This window comes from Cyphellophora europaea (assembly GCF_000365145.1).
Source record: "Cyphellophora europaea CBS 101466 unplaced genomic scaffold supercont1.4, whole genome shotgun sequence".
Taxonomy (NCBI): domain Eukaryota; kingdom Fungi; phylum Ascomycota; class Eurotiomycetes; order Chaetothyriales; family Cyphellophoraceae; genus Cyphellophora; species Cyphellophora europaea.
Window position 1 is genome coordinate 976875 of NW_008481810.1, and position 17058 is coordinate 993932.

The 17058-nt window shown below is 55.4% G+C and overlaps 8 protein-coding genes across 8 annotated transcripts; 4 read left to right on the forward strand and 4 right to left on the reverse strand.

The window, feature by feature from the left end:
* Positions 1 to 77: 77 nt before the first annotated feature.
* On the reverse strand, positions 78 to 935 carry HMPREF1541_04596 (uncharacterized protein; the record flags this gene model as incomplete). Its single annotated transcript, XM_008718941.1, has 2 exons — positions 78 to 688; positions 737 to 935. 2 exons carry the CDS (start codon positions 933 to 935, stop codon positions 78 to 80), a joined length of 810 nt encoding a protein of 269 aa, XP_008717163.1.
* A 234-nt stretch (positions 936 to 1169) lies between these two features.
* Positions 1170 to 7274, forward strand: HMPREF1541_04597 (uncharacterized protein; the record flags this gene model as incomplete). Its single annotated transcript, XM_008718942.1, has 1 exon — positions 1170 to 7274. The coding sequence occupies one exon, from the start codon at positions 1170 to 1172 to the stop codon at positions 7272 to 7274; it is 6105 nt and encodes a 2034-aa protein (XP_008717164.1).
* Positions 7275 to 7736: 462 nt separating this feature from the next.
* HMPREF1541_04598 (uncharacterized protein) lies at positions 7737 to 9360 on the forward strand (the record flags this gene model as incomplete). Its single annotated transcript, XM_008718943.1, has 2 exons — positions 7737 to 9017; positions 9127 to 9360. The coding sequence occupies 2 exons, from the start codon at positions 7737 to 7739 to the stop codon at positions 9358 to 9360; spliced, it is 1515 nt and encodes a 504-aa protein (XP_008717165.1).
* A 194-nt stretch (positions 9361 to 9554) lies between these two features.
* On the reverse strand, positions 9555 to 11234 carry HMPREF1541_04599 (uncharacterized protein; the record flags this gene model as incomplete). Its single annotated transcript, XM_008718944.1, has 1 exon — positions 9555 to 11234. The coding sequence occupies one exon, from the start codon at positions 11232 to 11234 to the stop codon at positions 9555 to 9557; it is 1680 nt and encodes a 559-aa protein (XP_008717166.1).
* A 553-nt stretch (positions 11235 to 11787) lies between these two features.
* On the reverse strand, positions 11788 to 13280 carry HMPREF1541_04600 (uncharacterized protein; the record flags this gene model as incomplete). The annotated part of the gene is made up of 2 exons (XM_008718945.1): positions 11788 to 11936; positions 11987 to 13280. 2 exons carry the CDS (start codon positions 13278 to 13280, stop codon positions 11788 to 11790), a joined length of 1443 nt encoding a protein of 480 aa, XP_008717167.1.
* Positions 13281 to 13825: 545 nt separating this feature from the next.
* Positions 13826 to 15202, forward strand: HMPREF1541_04601 (uncharacterized protein; the record flags this gene model as incomplete). Its single annotated transcript, XM_008718946.1, has 1 exon — positions 13826 to 15202. The coding sequence occupies one exon, from the start codon at positions 13826 to 13828 to the stop codon at positions 15200 to 15202; it is 1377 nt and encodes a 458-aa protein (XP_008717168.1).
* Positions 15203 to 15244: 42 nt separating this feature from the next.
* Positions 15245 to 16075, reverse strand: HMPREF1541_04602 (uncharacterized protein; the record flags this gene model as incomplete). The annotated part of the gene is made up of 1 exon (XM_008718947.1): positions 15245 to 16075. The coding sequence occupies one exon, from the start codon at positions 16073 to 16075 to the stop codon at positions 15245 to 15247; it is 831 nt and encodes a 276-aa protein (XP_008717169.1).
* Positions 16076 to 16555: 480 nt separating this feature from the next.
* Positions 16556 to 16960, forward strand: HMPREF1541_04603 (uncharacterized protein; the record flags this gene model as incomplete). Its single annotated transcript, XM_008718948.1, has 2 exons — positions 16556 to 16612; positions 16721 to 16960. 2 exons carry the CDS (start codon positions 16556 to 16558, stop codon positions 16958 to 16960), a joined length of 297 nt encoding a protein of 98 aa, XP_008717170.1.
* Between the last annotated feature and the right edge of the window lie 98 nt (positions 16961 to 17058).

Genomic DNA, 17058 nt, shown 5'->3' on the forward strand with positions numbered 1-17058 from the left:
TCTCTCATGCCCTACTCTAACGTGACCCCAATTCTCTCCTATATGTATGGCTCAGCGTCCGATTGGGCTCCGAGTGCCTATATGATGTTGGTATACACATTTTGTACAGAGTTGTCCGCCTCAATGAGCTCCAGAACACGTTGCAATTCTGATTCTTGATCGTCCGAAAGATCGACCATAGTCTCCTCCTTCGGATCAAACACAATATCTGCCCGCTCGATCTGCAACTGCATCCGTTCACAGAGCCTGTCTGAAACAGCAGTCACATCACTCGGCTCGGTTTCGATCACCAGTCTGCCATCCTCGCTAGCGAAGTCTGTGGCTCCAGCCTCGATGGCTTCATCCATCGCTCTTTCTGCATCTACGCCTTCCCGCTCTTGAAACCACACTTTGCCCTTACGGTCGAAAAGAAAAGATGTAGGCGTAAGTGTGCCGCCATTTCGGGTGATCACGGCGCGAAGGTCCTGCAATGTTTTTGCCTTGTTCTCGGTTTGACATTCAATGATCGCAGCGACAGTGGCGGGGAGCATAGCCTCAATTGTGATCGACTCGAGAGGAGCACCGCTGAGGGACTTGCCCTGGCCCTTCGCTATCGCATGCTCGATGGACGGTTTGGATAGCTGACCGCGCTTGGCGTTGGCGATGGCTATAGCAAGCCGAGAATTGAGGCTGGGATCGGGACCACCAACTGCGCGGTGTAAGCTATGTTGCGTGGTGTTCTCGGAGCTAAACTCACATTTTGACGCGAGCATAATCTCCTGCGAAAGCATCGTGCGCGCTCTGCTTTTGATAGCATCCTCCTTGCCTTTATCGTGCTTGATCTTCGACCATCTGTTGTGGCCGGACTTAACAGCTGCGCTACATGACAGCGACCGTGACTGCAAGCGACACAGCTGCGTACCTGTGGAGGTACGCCAGATACTCTGCAAACTCATCAGCAAGCAGTAGGACGAAGGCCTTCCGACGGCGAAGTTGAGATTCTGCAGAGCAGCGCCAAGACTGCGGAGCGCATGCGGAGCGGACAACATGCAACCACGCTGGCATCCTCATTACTGCCACCAGCCTTCTTGCACACAAACGTCCTCCGTTTCGGTCGCGGTTTGGAAAGGCGACCGTAAATGTTGTCGTAAAGAGGAAGATTCGATGCGCACCAAATCTAGCTGCGCCCAATGTCGTCCGTCGAAGATGGTGCACCAAACGGGACATCCACTGCCTCCAATGTCCCCGAACTCGATGTGTCGAAACTCCATGCCTTGCCGACGGAACAGCAAGACCTGTTCCTGCTCAATTTCGTTTCCGAGTTGCGTGATGCTGTTCACAGCCTCTCCCCCGACGCTTTGCCTCCGCAGCAACCTGCCATCAAGAAAGAGATCATTAAAATTGTCGGCTTGGGCACCCCCCTGCCATCTCGTGTTATCAGGGATACATTAGCTGGAACACTCGCAGACACATTCGATCGTGGAAGCCGCAGCCTCTTGTTTGATACCATCAACGAACTTGTTGCCGTCCTCAACTCGAGCAAGATTGACAAGGATCCCAGCCCCAAGCACGTGGCTATTGTCTGCCTTGGGAAAGTCTATGAATCTGCCGGTGACAGCGCTCTCAACCTCTCCGGCCTTGTGGTACAATCCCTTGTCAAGGGAACCAAGGCCTCTCACGTTGGTATCCGCGCTGCATCATTCCGCACACTTGGTCTACTGGCGAAGGGAACCAATCGAGGTCTGGACGAATCCTCAGCAAGAGACATCTGGAAAGCTGGGCGAAATGCTGCAGGTGCAGACAAATCCGCTGTAGTTCAGAGAGATGCATGCGACTGTCTGTGGCGCCTTCTCACCTTTACCGGCTTCTTCAACAACTCCACCGACTTCGACAAGCTGGAGTCGCTTGTGTGGAAGGCCTTTGATACCCCTGTGCCAGCGGTAAGACACGCTGTTGCCCGGCTGCTTGGTGCTACCCTAGTTCAAGCGCACTCAGAGGTCCATACAGCCGATGTCCCAGTGGTCCGAAAGCCGAAGAAGCCTTCAAAGAAGCAAGGACCGCTTTCAGAAGACGACGATGAATCCATTCGGCCTGGTTCGCCCACTCCAACAGGCTCGAAAGGAGCAATCGCACTCTCTTTCACGATCAAAGACATCATCCGCATGCTGTCCATTCAATTCGTGAAGCCAGCCATCTCCAATCATGCTCGAGCAGGTATCGCAGCCTGTTTCAAGTTCGTTCTGGCGAACCTCCCGGTCAAAGTGATCGAAGACAACTTTGGGCGCATATCGGAGCAACTAATCTGGGAGATTATCGATCATCCAAGTCTAAGCTTTCATAGACATCGTCTTCTGCTCTCTCGATGTATGGTGCAAAACATCCTGCGAGCAACAATCACTTCTGGCACGTTAACCGAGAACGCTCAGATCAACGCTGTCAGATATCTCGTGAATGATGTCCTCAAGAATTATCCAAAGGTCGTTGCAGAAAGGCGTGAGCCATCCAAAAGGATGCTTGCAGCGACCTTAGAGCTGCTTTATCATTTACTGGAATCAATAGGGTCCGCAGCTGCCGTTTTGCAAGACTCGTCCCGAGAAGCCCTTTGTCAAGTCATGCAGCATCCCAGTCACACTGTACAGAGCTATGCCGCGCAGTGCTTTAGGACATTTGTGTTGGCCTGTCCATCGCAGATGATTCAGACCATCGAGCATCTTGTCTCACAGTTGAGGAAAACCCTTGAAAACCCTTCCGACAATCGCCAAAGCTTGCGTGCTTGCTCTGGACGAGCCCTGGCAGTTGCTGCTATGCTACACTCCGCCAACCAAAAGCCAATATTCGGGTCCGTGGAAACGTACTCGAGTATCCTAGCTTTCGCCACGGATCTCCTCAAAAGGAGCGCCACGTCTGAGCTGCGCCTTTCGGCAACACTGTTACAAGTAGCCTGGACATTGATTGGCGGGTTGATGAATCTAGGATCGAGCTTTGTCAAAGTACACTTGGGACAACTGTTCCTTTTGTGGAGGAATGCGCTACCCCCTCCTTTGACACAGGAAAACGCGGCACAGAGAACCCAACTTGAACTCAGCTTTCTCTGTCATGTCAGAGAATGTGCTCTTAGTGGCCTGCTTGCATTTTTGGAGTCTTGTAATGGACTTGTCACCACAGACGGGTCCAGGCGCATCTCGATCATGCTGCAGAATACAGTGAGCTTCCTAGCAAATTTGCCTATGAATCGATCTTCTGCGGAACTCTCAAATCGACTGGTCCCAGCGCTTCAGCTGCAGGACATGGGTTTCATGCTTCGCCGGCGACTGCTTCAATGCTATGCTGCGCTCATTGGACTGAAGCATGTCGAAGTCAACGAAGTCATGTCTCACTCTGATCTGGTTGGCCTGAGCTTGGAAGTTTTCACGTCACCAGAAAGACCAGCGCAGAAGAATCTTGAGGCCTCACTTGCTTCATCGGCCAGCAATTTTGATGGACTCTGGGAGATAGGTGACAATTGGGCTTTTGGCGTCAGCAGCCTCGTGCACGGAAGAAGTGTCTTCTATCCCACAGGGAAGGGATTTGTAAAGCGTACGAGCCCTACCCTTTCCTCGGAAGCACATGATGATGATCTGGATCAACTACCGCTGTCGCCAACACTTGCAGCTCTGGAACACGATCCAGCCATTCTCTTTCGCTCTGCGCAGAGGTCAGACACTGTCGAACTCAGCCCACCTTCGACTGCCTGCATTGATGCCTCGATCAAGCTCTTTTCGATGGTATTCCCCTCACAATCTGCTCGAGTTCAAGAGAGCACTATGGAGCAGATTGCTACCGTACTAGCCATGCCAGGTCAAAGAGATCCCGGCCGCAAATCTGCGGTCCAAGTCAACTCCACACTGGCAATATTACTCTCACTAAGTGTAGCGAATGGTGAGACACCATTCCCGACTGGTCAAGTTCATCTGCATACATTTGGGAAGACTCTAGCAGAGCTATTAAAGACTCGTATGGCGGAGCCGGACTACCGTGTGCGAGCGCTATGTGCTCGAGCTTTAGCCCTCGCGTGCAATCTGGGAGGGACTCAATATACTAACAACGAGGTAAAAGCACTCATCGACAGTATTGTCACCAACCGAGATCCGCACATGCGTGCTGGATGTGCGTTGGCACTTGGCAGTATCCATGCAGAAGTTGGCGCGATGGCATCCAGCTTGCATATCAAATCGATTGTGGGTGTACTGCTGTCACTATGCAATGATTCGCACCCGGTCGTACACTTCTGGGCATTCAGAGGTTTGGTACAGGTCGCTGAATCAGCCGGCTTGAGCTTCTCAGCTTATGCTTCTAGTACTCTGGGAATGTTGGCCCAACTTTACTCCAGTGACAATCACAATTCAGAGTCTACCTCTCTGGCCACATCAAATCTGGAGCTCGAGTTCTCTACAACATTGGTTATTGCACAATGCGTTGACTGCATAATCAATGTACTAGGTCCGGATTTGCAAGACATATCAAAACCGCGCCAGCTCATCTTGACCTTGCTCCGCTACTTCGAGGCTGAGGCTTCACCTATTCTACGGCATCAAGCTCTTGTGTGTCTGGGCCATCTATGGATGTATGCCCCAGCCCACGTACAGTTTGCCAAGTACGTGCGAAATTTGCAAGACAATCTCTCGTCGAAGGACCACCAGCTCCTAGGCAGCGCGGCACTATATGGTATCGGACACCTTATCAAACGGAGTGCTAGTGAGGTTATGCGTGTTGCCAACGAGAAGCTGAATGACGATATCTGGGCGATGCTTGACCAAGATTCCCAAAACGAGTTTCTCCACCTCACGCTCCGCAATTGGATGCAGCAGACAGTCTTGACCGACCCTGGAGCATGGGTCGATAGGTGTCAGACAATTCTTTCCAAAACGCGAATTTCGGAGAAGGCCAGGGCTCCTGTCGTGACCGCAAAGACAGCCAACACGATGCCGGATCTGGCGGACGAAGAAGTTGCAGGTTTCGCAGCAGCGACGCAGGGCGATTCTTCAGAACCAGCTGCCGAGGGCCAGGAGTTTTTAAGATGGCAGACGCGCGATTTTGCTATGAGACTCCTGAGTGAAGCACTGCAGTTGGTACAGGATGCCATGTTGCCGGACCAGAGCATACCAGCTGAGGAGGCGCTGTATGGCAAGATTGCGGATATCATTCGTGTAGCCTTCGCAGCGTCCACAGCCAATGTTGTCGAACTCCGAATCTGGGGTCTTCGCATTATAGACCAAGTCCTCAAGATGTTTGGCAAGACTCCCGATCCCGATTTTGCGGAAGCTTCGCTGCTGGAGCAATACCAAGCGCAGATTGGCTCGGCTTTGACCCCGGCCTTTGCAGCCGACTCATCCCCTGAACTCGCTGCAGAAGCCATTGCTGTTTGTGCGACCTTTGCAGCGACTGGCATAGTCACCACAGCTGACAGAATGGGACGAATATTCAAGGTTCTTGCAAACGGTGTAGACAACCTGGCTCTGCCTCAACCCGAAGCCTCGATTGGGGATCTCAAGAATCTGACGCCTAATGCGCAGTCACTGCTGAAAATGGCCCTGCTGTCAGGCTGGGCTCAACTACAGCTAGCCAGCGGTGAACAGTCCTACCTGAGCGAGATTGTTCATCCCTACGTGCCAAAGCTGGCACCATTATGGCTCAATGCTCTTCAGGAGTTTGCCCAACTACGCTTCGAACCTGAAATATCCGACACGCTTGGCACTGACACCACTGCTGCGAATCTAGATGAGCGCTATGCTGCCTTCAATCGAGTCGTACGCCTCCAATTTTACCAGGGCAGCTGGCTTAGCGTGGTCAATGCTATTGCTGCGCTGGTAGAAAAGGACAGTGATGCGGTCTTCGATGCAATGGACAACAGAACAGCTTCGTCACGAGCGGCAACGAATGGAGATGGTCCACAAGGCAAGGACATGAGCTTCCGAGAGGAGCCGGTGGCGTTCTTCTTCATTCTGTTTGGTCTCGCGTTCGAAGCGCTGGTGACTCGAGCGAGAGAAGATCCATCACAAGGCCTATCGATCTTGCATGCGCTCCGCAAGATCCTGACACCTGCCGTCTCGGGCAGTGCCGTTTACGAGGAAGCGGTCTTCAATGAGACCACCGACACGCTTGAACGACTCGCTCTCACAAGCACAACACAGACCCAATCTACGCTGGTCGACATCGCCAGAAACCTCTCACTGGACCATCCATCGGCAAAAGCCCCACAGGACCGGGATGAGAAGCTGTCAGATGATATCGAGCAGCTTTTTGAGCTCACTAGAATCATGGTCTTGGTCTTGACCGGATTGATTCCTACCCTGGAGGACCCACCTGGAATGGCGATACGAAAGCTTAGTCCTGACGGGATATCCCTTGTCCACCTTGTCTTCCAGGCGCTGGTGGGTGTGGCAGAGGTCTTCCCGTCCATCATCAAGGCCGATCTACATGCATGTATCTTCCACTGCTACTGCACAATGCTGGCGACAGGTATCTGCCAGGAAGAAGTGGTGCCATCGTTGTTGCCCGTCTTTAGAAGCTTCCTGCAGGTGGTAGCCGACTCCTCCGAAGGTGAGACTACGTCCAACCTGGTACGCGGCTCGCTGCATCAAGTCATGATTACACTTTCTGTGGCGCAAAGGCGAGAACATGACGGCTCACTCACAGCTGCGAAGAATTGCTTGCTGTCTATGACTGTGATGCTTACCACTGCAGGCCACGCAATTCCAGCGAACGACGAGCTTATTCGCAAAGCTGTGGCCGAGTTTCTGGACTGTCTTCAAGACGTCGGCCTCGCTAAGATAGCTGTCAACTGCATCCGCACCATTCTGCAGAGCAACAGCAAGTCCGCTTGCGATGAAGCCGCCGGTCGTATTCTTTGGCCGCAGCTGATTCAATTCATCTGCGATCTGGGCACCGAGGACCCGGAGAACGTACGAAGCGCCATCACCCAAGCTCTTGTGGGCTCGATCGGGACTCTAGCACAAGATAGACGGCAGGCAGCAATTGCGATACTCGTCCCAGTCCTGCTCCACCGTGCAAATAAAGTGTCTCGGGGTGAGAAGGAAACAGAAGTTCGCAGGGAGGTCGCTTCACGACTACTTGATCTTGCGGGGATCGATCAGCTTGGCTTCCGTGCATCAATTGCTATGCTGGATGAGGAACGACGGGCTTCGCTCGAGAGTCTGTTACGAAGCGCAGGCCTGGGAAGGAAGCAATCCGATCAGGGTGGTCCGGAAAATGAGGAGTTCCGGGCTCCGGCGATAGAGTTGAGAATGGACTTCTGATGCTCATGGTGGTGGGCGAAGGGCATGCATAGACGTAATATACCCATTATTTGTGCTATGTTGTTGTGACGGCGTTCCTATGGCAGGACAGAGATGCGTGCTGCCTTGCTTCATTCATCGCCTTTTCAGCTTGCGGTCAGTGATTCGTGCTTGGCGTGGCCCGGACGCCTTTTTCTGGCGCTCCGACTTCTCCATCTGATGGTTGCCGCCAACCCCCACCAATCCCCCCACCCAGCTTCCTTCCTCTCAACTTTTTCGTGTAGCCTCACTAGACTCGACAGCGCTCTGTAGAATAGTTCAAGCGTTTCCTTTCAGAACTAATCTTGCCCTCGAACTAGCGCTAGAGTTATCATCGCCGAGGAGCGCTGCCAGGACCTAAGAGCGACGAGCCACTATCAACAACTTTTCTCTCCCAACACAAGCCCCGTCAACCTTAGCAACACTCGCTTCAAACTCCTCACCATGGAACACGACCCGCCCGTCTCCAAATGCATGACCTCTGACCGCACGTCATTCGCGCACCCGTCAGCGCGCACACGCTGGCCCGCCATCATCACATCCGCCATCGACGACATGCACCGCAGCGTAGCAGCCCTCCCCTCCAGCGCGCCCGCGGACAAAGTCTGCGAGGGCAAACGGATCGTGGCAGACCTCGCGGCGCTCAAGTACGAGCTGCAGCACGACCGGGCGCTGATACCCCTGGAACTCGAGCCACAGCAGGGCAGCAATGGCGATGACCTGGCGCTCTACAACGAGGAGCTGGCGCAGCGGGAGCAGCTGTCCAAGACCAAACAGCTGCGGTGGCATGACGTCGAATGGCTGTTCAGCGAGTGCTACCTGTACCGGCGGATGGCGAACCTGTTCTCGCGCAGCGCGCATTGGCGCGATTACGACGTGTTCGCGCGGCAGAAGACGCAGACGTTCCGCAGCTCGAGGCCGGCGGTGCTGGAGCTGGCGGCGCGGTATCGGGAGATCGTGCAGCGGATCCGGGAGAGCGCCGTGGCGGCGCCGGTGGAGGGTTCTGCTTCGTCTGACTCGGCGAAACCCGATGAGGCGGTGGTCAAGGAGGCGGAGCGCGTATTGTTCGAGGAGATGGCGGAGATTTGCTTGTGGGGTAATGCCACGGACTTGAGTTTACTGACGACGCTGAGCTACGAGGATATCCAGAAGCTGCAGGGGAGTGAGGCCAAGAAGGGACGCGAGGAGAAGGTGCTGGTCAATCAGCTTCAAGAGGCTTTTGAGGTATTGTGGCAGGCGAAGCAGGAAGGGAAGCAGAACCGAAGGGTGGATTTCGTGCTGGATAACGCGGGATTTGAGCTCTACGTCGACCTGGTGCTCGCGGGATATCTGCTTGAGACGGGCCTCGCGACTGAGGTGGTCATGCACCCCAAGAGCATCCCGTGGTTCGTCAGCGACGTGATTCCCAAGGATCTGGAGCAGTTGTTGGAGGTCATGCGCGATCCCAGAGGCTTCTACGAGGGTGGTGCGGATGAGGAGCAGCAGCAAAAGCAAGCCACAGCGCCGCTGGGCCAGAAGGAAGAGGAGGACGTCAAGTTCCTGTTCGAGCACTGGGCCACGCTGCACGCTGAGGGCCAGCTGATCCTACGGCCGAACCGCTTCTGGACACATCCGGGTAGCTTCTGGCGCTTGCCGCACGTGGAGCCCGTGCTGTTCGAGGATATGAAGGAGGCCGAGCTGACGGTGTTCAAAGGCGATCTCAATTACCGGAAATTGGTCGGCGACGTGAGTATCCTCCCGCTCCCTTCTCCCTCCTGGTCATCAACACCATTTCTCCTCCTACTCCGAGAAGAAGAGTTAAAGGCCCAATGACTAACGGCGCGGAAAACTACAGGCAAACTGGGATCCCACGACGCCGTTCCAAGAAGCCATCGGCCCGCTGGGCAAATCGTCTGGGCTGCGCACGCTGGCGCTCCGGACGTGCAAGGGCGATGTTGTGGTGGGACTACCCAAGGGGAAAGACGAGGAGCTGCGAGCATTGCCGGGCGGTGGTGGGGACTCCGGCGCGCGGGAGTGGGCGTTCAATGGCAAGTGGGCGGTTGTGCAGTTCTCAGATGGCAAGGCGTGATGGACGGTGAAGATTGGAGATCAAAAATTAGACGGCGACGACACATCTATGGAATGGATCCGGGAGCATAAGCGTGTAGGAGGCTGGACATGACGAGAGAATACAGATAGAACATAGAGGTTCAGAGGTTGTCTTACATCTATTCATAAATCGTCTTATCTTGGTAAGCTTTTCAAAGCCTGCTATCAGCTCTGCTAACGCCCTTCACTTGAACTGCTCGGGCTTGAAGCCTCCAATTCGTTAGCATCAAGCTCCTCCACATCCGCCATAAGGCCCACCGTCTCTTGTTTCGTTGCCTCAGCCGACGCCGTCTCGCTGTGCGGATACAAGTTGCCACCACCGAAGCCAACGGCATTGGCAGTCACGGCGTTGAGCTCCATACCACCGCCAGTCAGGCCGGACCTTCTCCTGTCCGCTTCGTCAACAGCATCATTCTTGCCCGGTTGGTCTTTGGCCGCGGCGACCCAGACGGCACCTGCGAGGATCAAGCCGCTTCCCAGCCAGCTGAGTGCGGTTGGGACAATGCCGAACACGAGCTTATCTCCGGCCAGTGCGAACAACATCTGTGTATATACCATTGAGGTCGCTCTCGTGCCGGCCCCTTTGATAACTCTATTCTTGCTCGCCGTAGGTCGGGGCGAGGCTTTCCTGCCGCGAGCTTCCAGATCTGCTTCTTCGCCTTCGATGGGTTTTGCGTTACTGGCACTACCGTACGCGAGCCCCTCGGTTAGTAACCACTGCATGATGAAGCCGCAGGCGCCCAGACTAGCCAGTAGTCCCCATTCAGTCCAGTTGCTTGGAAACCGGAAACTGACATCGGGGAAGATGATGAGACTGACCAAGCTCACAATGACGCACCAAACACTGAAGTAGTTGATGGAGATGAAAGGGTGAGCCCGGGTTCCAATGGCACGAATGGAGGTCATGGCGCAGGTGCCGCCAAGAACTCCAATCAAGCTGATGCCAACGGCAGCGAGATGCTGAGTGGGGGTGGGTGTTGGCGTGGCACTCGACTGAGAATTATCAGCAAGCATGGTAGAGTTGTTGGACGTCATGGCGTTGTCGCTGGACGTGGCGTCGCTCTCGGAGGTAGATGTGAAGAGCTTCAGTAGCGTCAGTGGACGAGCAATTAGGACGACACCGGCCAAGCTAACGAAGGCGGCGAGCTGCTGCTGTCGAGTAAAGGATTCGCCACTCAGGACCAGGCTGCAGACGTAGCAGGTCAAGATGGGCCCCAGAAAGGTGAGGACGGTAGCCTCGCTGAGCGGGAGGTACAAGAGCGAGAAGTATAGACCGAACACGCCAAAGAAGCCGCCTAAGCCTCGCAGGACTAGGAGCCAGCGAACGCCCTTGGGCCCTAACGGGAAGTACGGGATAGACTTTGTGTAGACGCCGTAGGTGATACAGACAGCAGCGGTAATGCCTTGACGCGCGAAGAGGATCTGGAAAGGGTGCATGGCGGGACCATGGTCACCGGGAGTTTCGAGCAGTCGGGTGGAGAGGTTCATGAGACAGCCAAACAACTGAGCGCCGAGGACGAGTAGAGCACCGTAGTTGGTGATCCATGCAGAATGCAACTTTCGCACTAGCGAGGACCTAGATGACTGCGATTGCGAGGCGTTCGAGTCGGTGCGCATCAGCGGCTCATGTTGGCGGCTGGAGACGTAGGACAACTCGGAGAGATGGGAGAGGCTATAGGTGCTATCGAAAGACGGCCGTGGCGATCGTCCATCGTTCAGCGAGGGCACTGAGAGGAATGCATTCTGCGTTGGCTGCTCGGCCGGTTTGTCGTTGGTGGTAGACTGCGGCTCTCCAGTGGGACCAGTGAGGCCGTCTAGTAGAGTCGGCCCGTCATTATTATCTTTTAAGGACATGGCCGTCCATTGAACCTCAGACGGGTGTCTGTTGCACAACCGCAGGCGAGGTGGGAGACACGTCGTTATCTAAGGTGGGCGGAGTCGTGCGGCCCGGTTTTGACGGGGTGATGACGGAGTGTGGACGAGACGGACGAGTGGTGGCGGTGGAAGTAAGCCTCGCTGGGTGCCTGACGCCTTGCGAGGTTGGAGAGGTAAAGACTGACGCGGTATATACTTGGAATGAGAGTATACTGGAAATGTATGCGAAAGAAGAGACTCGTAACCTTCTACAATGGTGTCAAAAGGCGCTTGCTCGCTCTCTCTGATGACTCCGCATGGAGAGTAGGTCTTGGGAACGCAACTTGTTAGGCTTGTGGGGCGCTTAGGACTTGGGGACTTAGGCGGTCGGATCTTGGCCGGGGGTGGCTGGGCCGCGTTGTGCAGGGATTCTCGTCACGACAGCGGCAAACTCGGACACGGCCTTGGCCAATTGTGCACCAATGAAGCAGCAGTTGCTGAAAGGACAGCAGTCATCCAGGGTCAGAAGCATTCATCCTCAATGTTCCAAATACTAAGCTGCTGCCTCTGCCTCACCGCGTCGTAGAGCCAGCAAAGCCCGCACATCTGTCACGTACTGTAGAGCCTCAAGCATGGGTATCAAGTGCAGCAGGTCATTGTCCGTCGGATCATTGATCCATCCCTCAATTGGGATTGCGTTATCTGCATTGACTTGTCAGAGGGCGCATCACCTGCATCATTGATCGACATACCTTCATGGAAGATGTAGCTCACAGGGCTGTTGTCCAGGATGATGACTTTGGACAGATCCGGCTCAATGCTGCTCAGGTCTTTGATATACGCCCCATTTCGGAACGTGCAGTGCTGGCGATAGTAGCGGCCCACGAAATACTTGCGCTCCTGCTCCAGCCAGTCAATGACCGGATCCGCATACTCTTGCACCGACGCCGTGAAAATCACCAGCTTGTACCACTTGCACACTTTCTTCAGAAACTCATCGCAGTGAGGCCGCTTATGCACGTAGTATAAAATCGGATGTTGCGGTCCAATGACCTGCGCAGGCTGGTTTGCATGTGCTGTAGACACGGCGACTGGTGCGTTCAGCTTGACCTCCACCATGTGTCCGGATGACATGCGGCCTCCTTTGGCCAAAGAATGGATCAGTGTCTCGTCTAAATCCAGAACGAGCGTCTTCTGCTCCTGGGATGACGACAAATGACGACTGGGTGACCGCGGAACAATGTTCGAGTACGATGGCTGTCGTCGAGGCACCAAAGGTCGCGGAGGCTGTGGCGCGTGTGGGTATCGAGTGACCTTTAGGGACGGAATAGGGGATGTGGGCGACTTGATGTTGTCCACGGTCAACGGTGTCGACTCCCCCAACGGGCTGTTTCGCTTCTGCTTTCGCTTCTTCAGCGCCGGATCATTCTGCTCCTTGATACGAATAGACGATCGCCGTGGCTCGCTGCTCCTGGAGTCAGATGACCGTTGCATAGGGTGATCTGAGTCGGATTCAGTTGAGCCGGCTGAGGTCATAGATTCGCTTGAGTAGGAATGCCGAAGCTGGGTCTCGTGCAGCGCTTTGCTGGTGGGCTTCTCGGCGGCGTGCCGATTTCTCGACCTGGTCTTCCGTCGAGACAGCACCGTGTAGCGGCCATCCTCATCTTTGAAGCAGTTTGCCAGCCACACCACAGGCGCCCCGATGGCCGAGAGGATGGCAGTCAAAGCATCGGTGATACGTTTAACAAAGCTTCGCCATGCAGACGATTTTGCGACAGGCTCGAGTTGGTGTGCAACGTCGAGGAAGGGTTTCTTCTCGTCATGCTGGTCTTTGATGGGCGACTCATTGCCCTCAGTGTCGTCGCTACCACTGCTGAGAGCCGTGTCTTTGCTCAGCAAAGGGACCTTTTCATCGCTATATGATCGGCCTCGGAGCTCCTCGCGCTCTTCTTTTTTGAGAATCTCTCCCTGGGATTTGGAACGTGGACGAGTAGTAGCTGGGGATTGGCCGATAACACGGGAAGACAGTAAGTTGAGGGAGTTCATTGTATTGCTCGAATCGCAGCGGCAGTGCAGCTCTCAGCTGCTGGAGGACGCGACTCGGACAGCAAAAGAATAGCTACGGGCGCATGGTGGTGACTTGCAGGGTAACGAGCGGCGGCCTGAAACAGAACTCTGCGATGGACGATGCCGGAACAGAGGGATGGAATGATCAAATGGTCGTCGGAAGAGCCAAATCCCTTACATAATCGGGGTACTCGAGGTGACGACGCCAGACGATGCGCAGGTCGAAGACAGCAAGCTGCGGGCAACGAAAGAAGTATCTATGTACGAAAGGAGGTGAGGAGAGGTGGTATGCAGGACCAGGTCAGCAGGGCGAAGAGCCAGAGACAGAGAGGGCCAGAATCGGAACTCGGAGGCTGGCTGGCTGGCATGACATCGTTCCCTAAAACACCCCCACATGTTTTTTCTCGCTATACCAAGCACTACCGTCGCCAGTGACTCTACGATCAGGACTCAACTATCTCGTGTTGCTCCTTTCTGCCACCTTTCTCTGCCATTTCCACCAAAACCGCCTTTCCTTCCGAACCATGGCGCGCTCCTCGGATGCGACTCCGAGCTTGTCCTCGTTCCTACGCAGCGTGTCGAACGAAAAGGTCGAAACTTCAATAGAATACTTCATCGCCCTGGTCAAGCGACGGCAGATCTCAGGCTCCAAACCCTGTGCTCTCGCAACAGCGTGCATCCTCCGTCGAGTCATTGCCACCGGCCGCGTGTCCGACCCTGCCAAACTCATCGAGAAAGTGCGCGATGTTGGAAGGAGGCTGGTACAGGCCAACCCGCGCGAGCTAGCCATTGGCAACATCGTCCGCCGCGTGTTAGGCTTGATTCGAGACGAGGAAGATGAGCAGAGGATCGCCGACGAGAGTGCAACCAGCAGCCAGCCCACCTCCGAACCTGCCACACCCCGTACTGAATTCCCCTCCGCCATTCCCACCGCATTGCCCTCCGCTGCTATTGCTCCTCCACGACAGACCCCAGCCATGGAGCGACCACCCTTGCTCACCTCTCACACTGGCGCCCCAGTCCCCACCCGTCCAGTCACGTCAATGTTCAGTATCATCTCGCACCCCACCATGAGAGCCTCAGGCACATCGTCACCCACCAGCACTCAAACACCGCCGAATGCCCTCTCTGCAACACCAGTGGATCTCCGTGCTGAGGTCCTCGAAGGCATCTCCGAACTGATCGATGAGCTGGATCAGGCCGATGAACAAATTGCCAATTACTCGCTCGACCACATTGCACCCTCAGAAACCATCTTCACCTACTCGTCATCCCTCACCGTGCAGCGCTTCCTCCTCAAAGCCGCTTCAAAACGGAAGAACTTTACCGTCATACATGCCGAGGGCTACCCCAACAACCACCGCCAAACCCATGCTCTTGTCACTGGCAACCGCACGTCGATCTCGGACGACGAATCAGAGGTCGATATGGGCATCGATGCTTTCCAGCAGCCTTTAATCAAGGCGGGTGTCCAGGTCATCTTAGTGCCCGACTCGGCCATCTTTGCTCTGCTACCTCGCTGTTCAAAATGCCTTCTCTCCGCATCCGCTGTCATGGCCAACGGCGCATTTATCGCTACTTCGGGTACCAAAGCCGTGGTCAAAGCTGCCCGGCTACACCGAGTGCCCGTGATCGTGCTTGCCGCCACCTACAAGCTCTCTCCACAATATCCTTATGATTCACACGAGCTGGTCGAGTATGGAGATGCTGGCAAGGTGATCGAGTCTCAAGGTGGGGAGCTACGTAACGGTCTCAGCGACCTTCGCAATCCCCTTACCGACATCGTAGAAGGCGCCAACGGCGAGGTCGAGCTCTTCATCACCAATGTCGGCGGCGTGGCAGGCTCAGGCGTCTACCGCGTAGTCAAAGACCAGTACCGCGACGAAGACCTGATGATCTGATTTGACACACAAGTCCAAGATAGACATTTTTGATACCCTACACTACAGCTTGTGCCTCTTTTCCCCGCTCGCGATCTTGCGGAACTCTTCCTGCGGCGCCCCAAGCCTGAAGCGCTGCAGCCCGCCAACCACTTCTCTGACCCCCTGCGCCTCCAGACCCTCCAAAAACGGCCGCCTGATCAGCTCCTTAATTTGCAGAACGCTGTCCTGATTCAAATGCTCTCCAAACCTGTCCTCCACCTCTTCCATCACCTTGGCCAGAAACCCGTCGCTATCATTCTGATCCTTGCCGCTGAAGACCTTGTTGACGAAGCCACACTGCACAAGCTCCTCGCAGCTCAGACGGCGGCTTGTCAGCAGAGCCTCATTGGCCTTGGCGATGCCCATGCGCTGCACCAACCCCACGGAAGCGCCGCCCTCGGCAACGAGGCCCAGCGACGCAAACGGCGTGAGGAAGAAGGCGTGGGGCGCCGCGTAGATGAAGTCGCAGAAGCCCAGCAGCGCGGCGGACAATCCGACGGTGGGGCCGTTGAGGGCGCCGACCAGCACCTTGGGGTGCGTGTAGAAGGCGCGCGTGATGTCGAGGTTGTTGGCCACGAAGCCGCGCAGCAGGGCGTCGCGCTGGGCGTGCGGGTTAGAGTCGTCCGTGGCGGGACGCGTGGTCGTCACGTCGGCGCCCGCGGAGAAGAAGCGGCCCGTGCCAGTGAGGACGGTGACGGTGATGTTGGGCATGGCGGCTACGTCCTGCATGAGGCTGGACAGGCGGTAGTAGTTGGGTTGGTTCATGGCGTTGAGCTTCTTGGGGTTGTTGAGCGTGATGATGGCGACTCGGCCTTGGGTACGGAGCGTGACGGCTTCCTCTGGGGTGGCCATCTTGACGGGAAGGGTGAGTAGTGGAAGAGGGCGGGCTGTAGTAGTGTCACTAGAGGGCAGCTAATATGTAGCCAATTGATCGTCTTGAGTACTCCTCGACGGTGGATTGAGTGGTAGCAAGAAAGACACAGGGTCAGATCCGAGAACGACAAAATCGAGCTTACTCTTTTCTTCGGTTACCCCAGATATAGGGGACTGACGGCTTCGGTATAAGTATGTTTTCTAATCCATGCGAGGACATCGATTTGCGGAGAAGCAGGCACCAGATACCGAGGCACAGACTGAGTCATGATCGCCCTCCAGCTTCGCCCGCACCGCTCATCCACATGATTCATGCAAAAGTTCAGTGGAGTGACGGCCTCGAATTTCAATACTTGCCATTAAACCACACGCGACAGCAATCATTCAATGCGCAGCACAATGCGGTGACCCCTTCTCCTCGCCAAGCGTCCTCGGTCATCTAGTCGTCTATCGAACAACATGGTCTTCAACGCCCTGCTCCGCTCCCTCCGCGGCTCCAACCTCGAAGTCTTCAAGGTGCGCCTGCCCATCCTCCACCATGCTGCATGCTTCCCTCTGGCCCCCTCCCCGCCTCACCATCTCCCTTTGCAATGCCCCAGCACCAGTAAACTAACACCCACAAAGTTCGGAATGTACCTAGCCTTCCCCATCGGCTGGATGTACTACTTTGGCACCAACCTGGACGAGCGCTTCTCCGTGCCGGACTTCTGGCCCACCAGAGAACACTCCCACACGCTACCGTACGACCACTCAGAGCTCAAGAGTGAGGTGGCGCGGCTGCAGCAGAAGATGCGCGAGAAGGCGGAGCGGCAGAAGCGGTTGCGGTCGCAGCAGATGGAAAATGAGAGCACGGCGGAGTCATAGGTGGTGGGTGCGCAATGGCGGCACCATAAATGTACTTTACTACAGGGCTCGAGCATTGTAGGTAACTGGGCCGAGCCGGTGTACAAAATATACGTGTG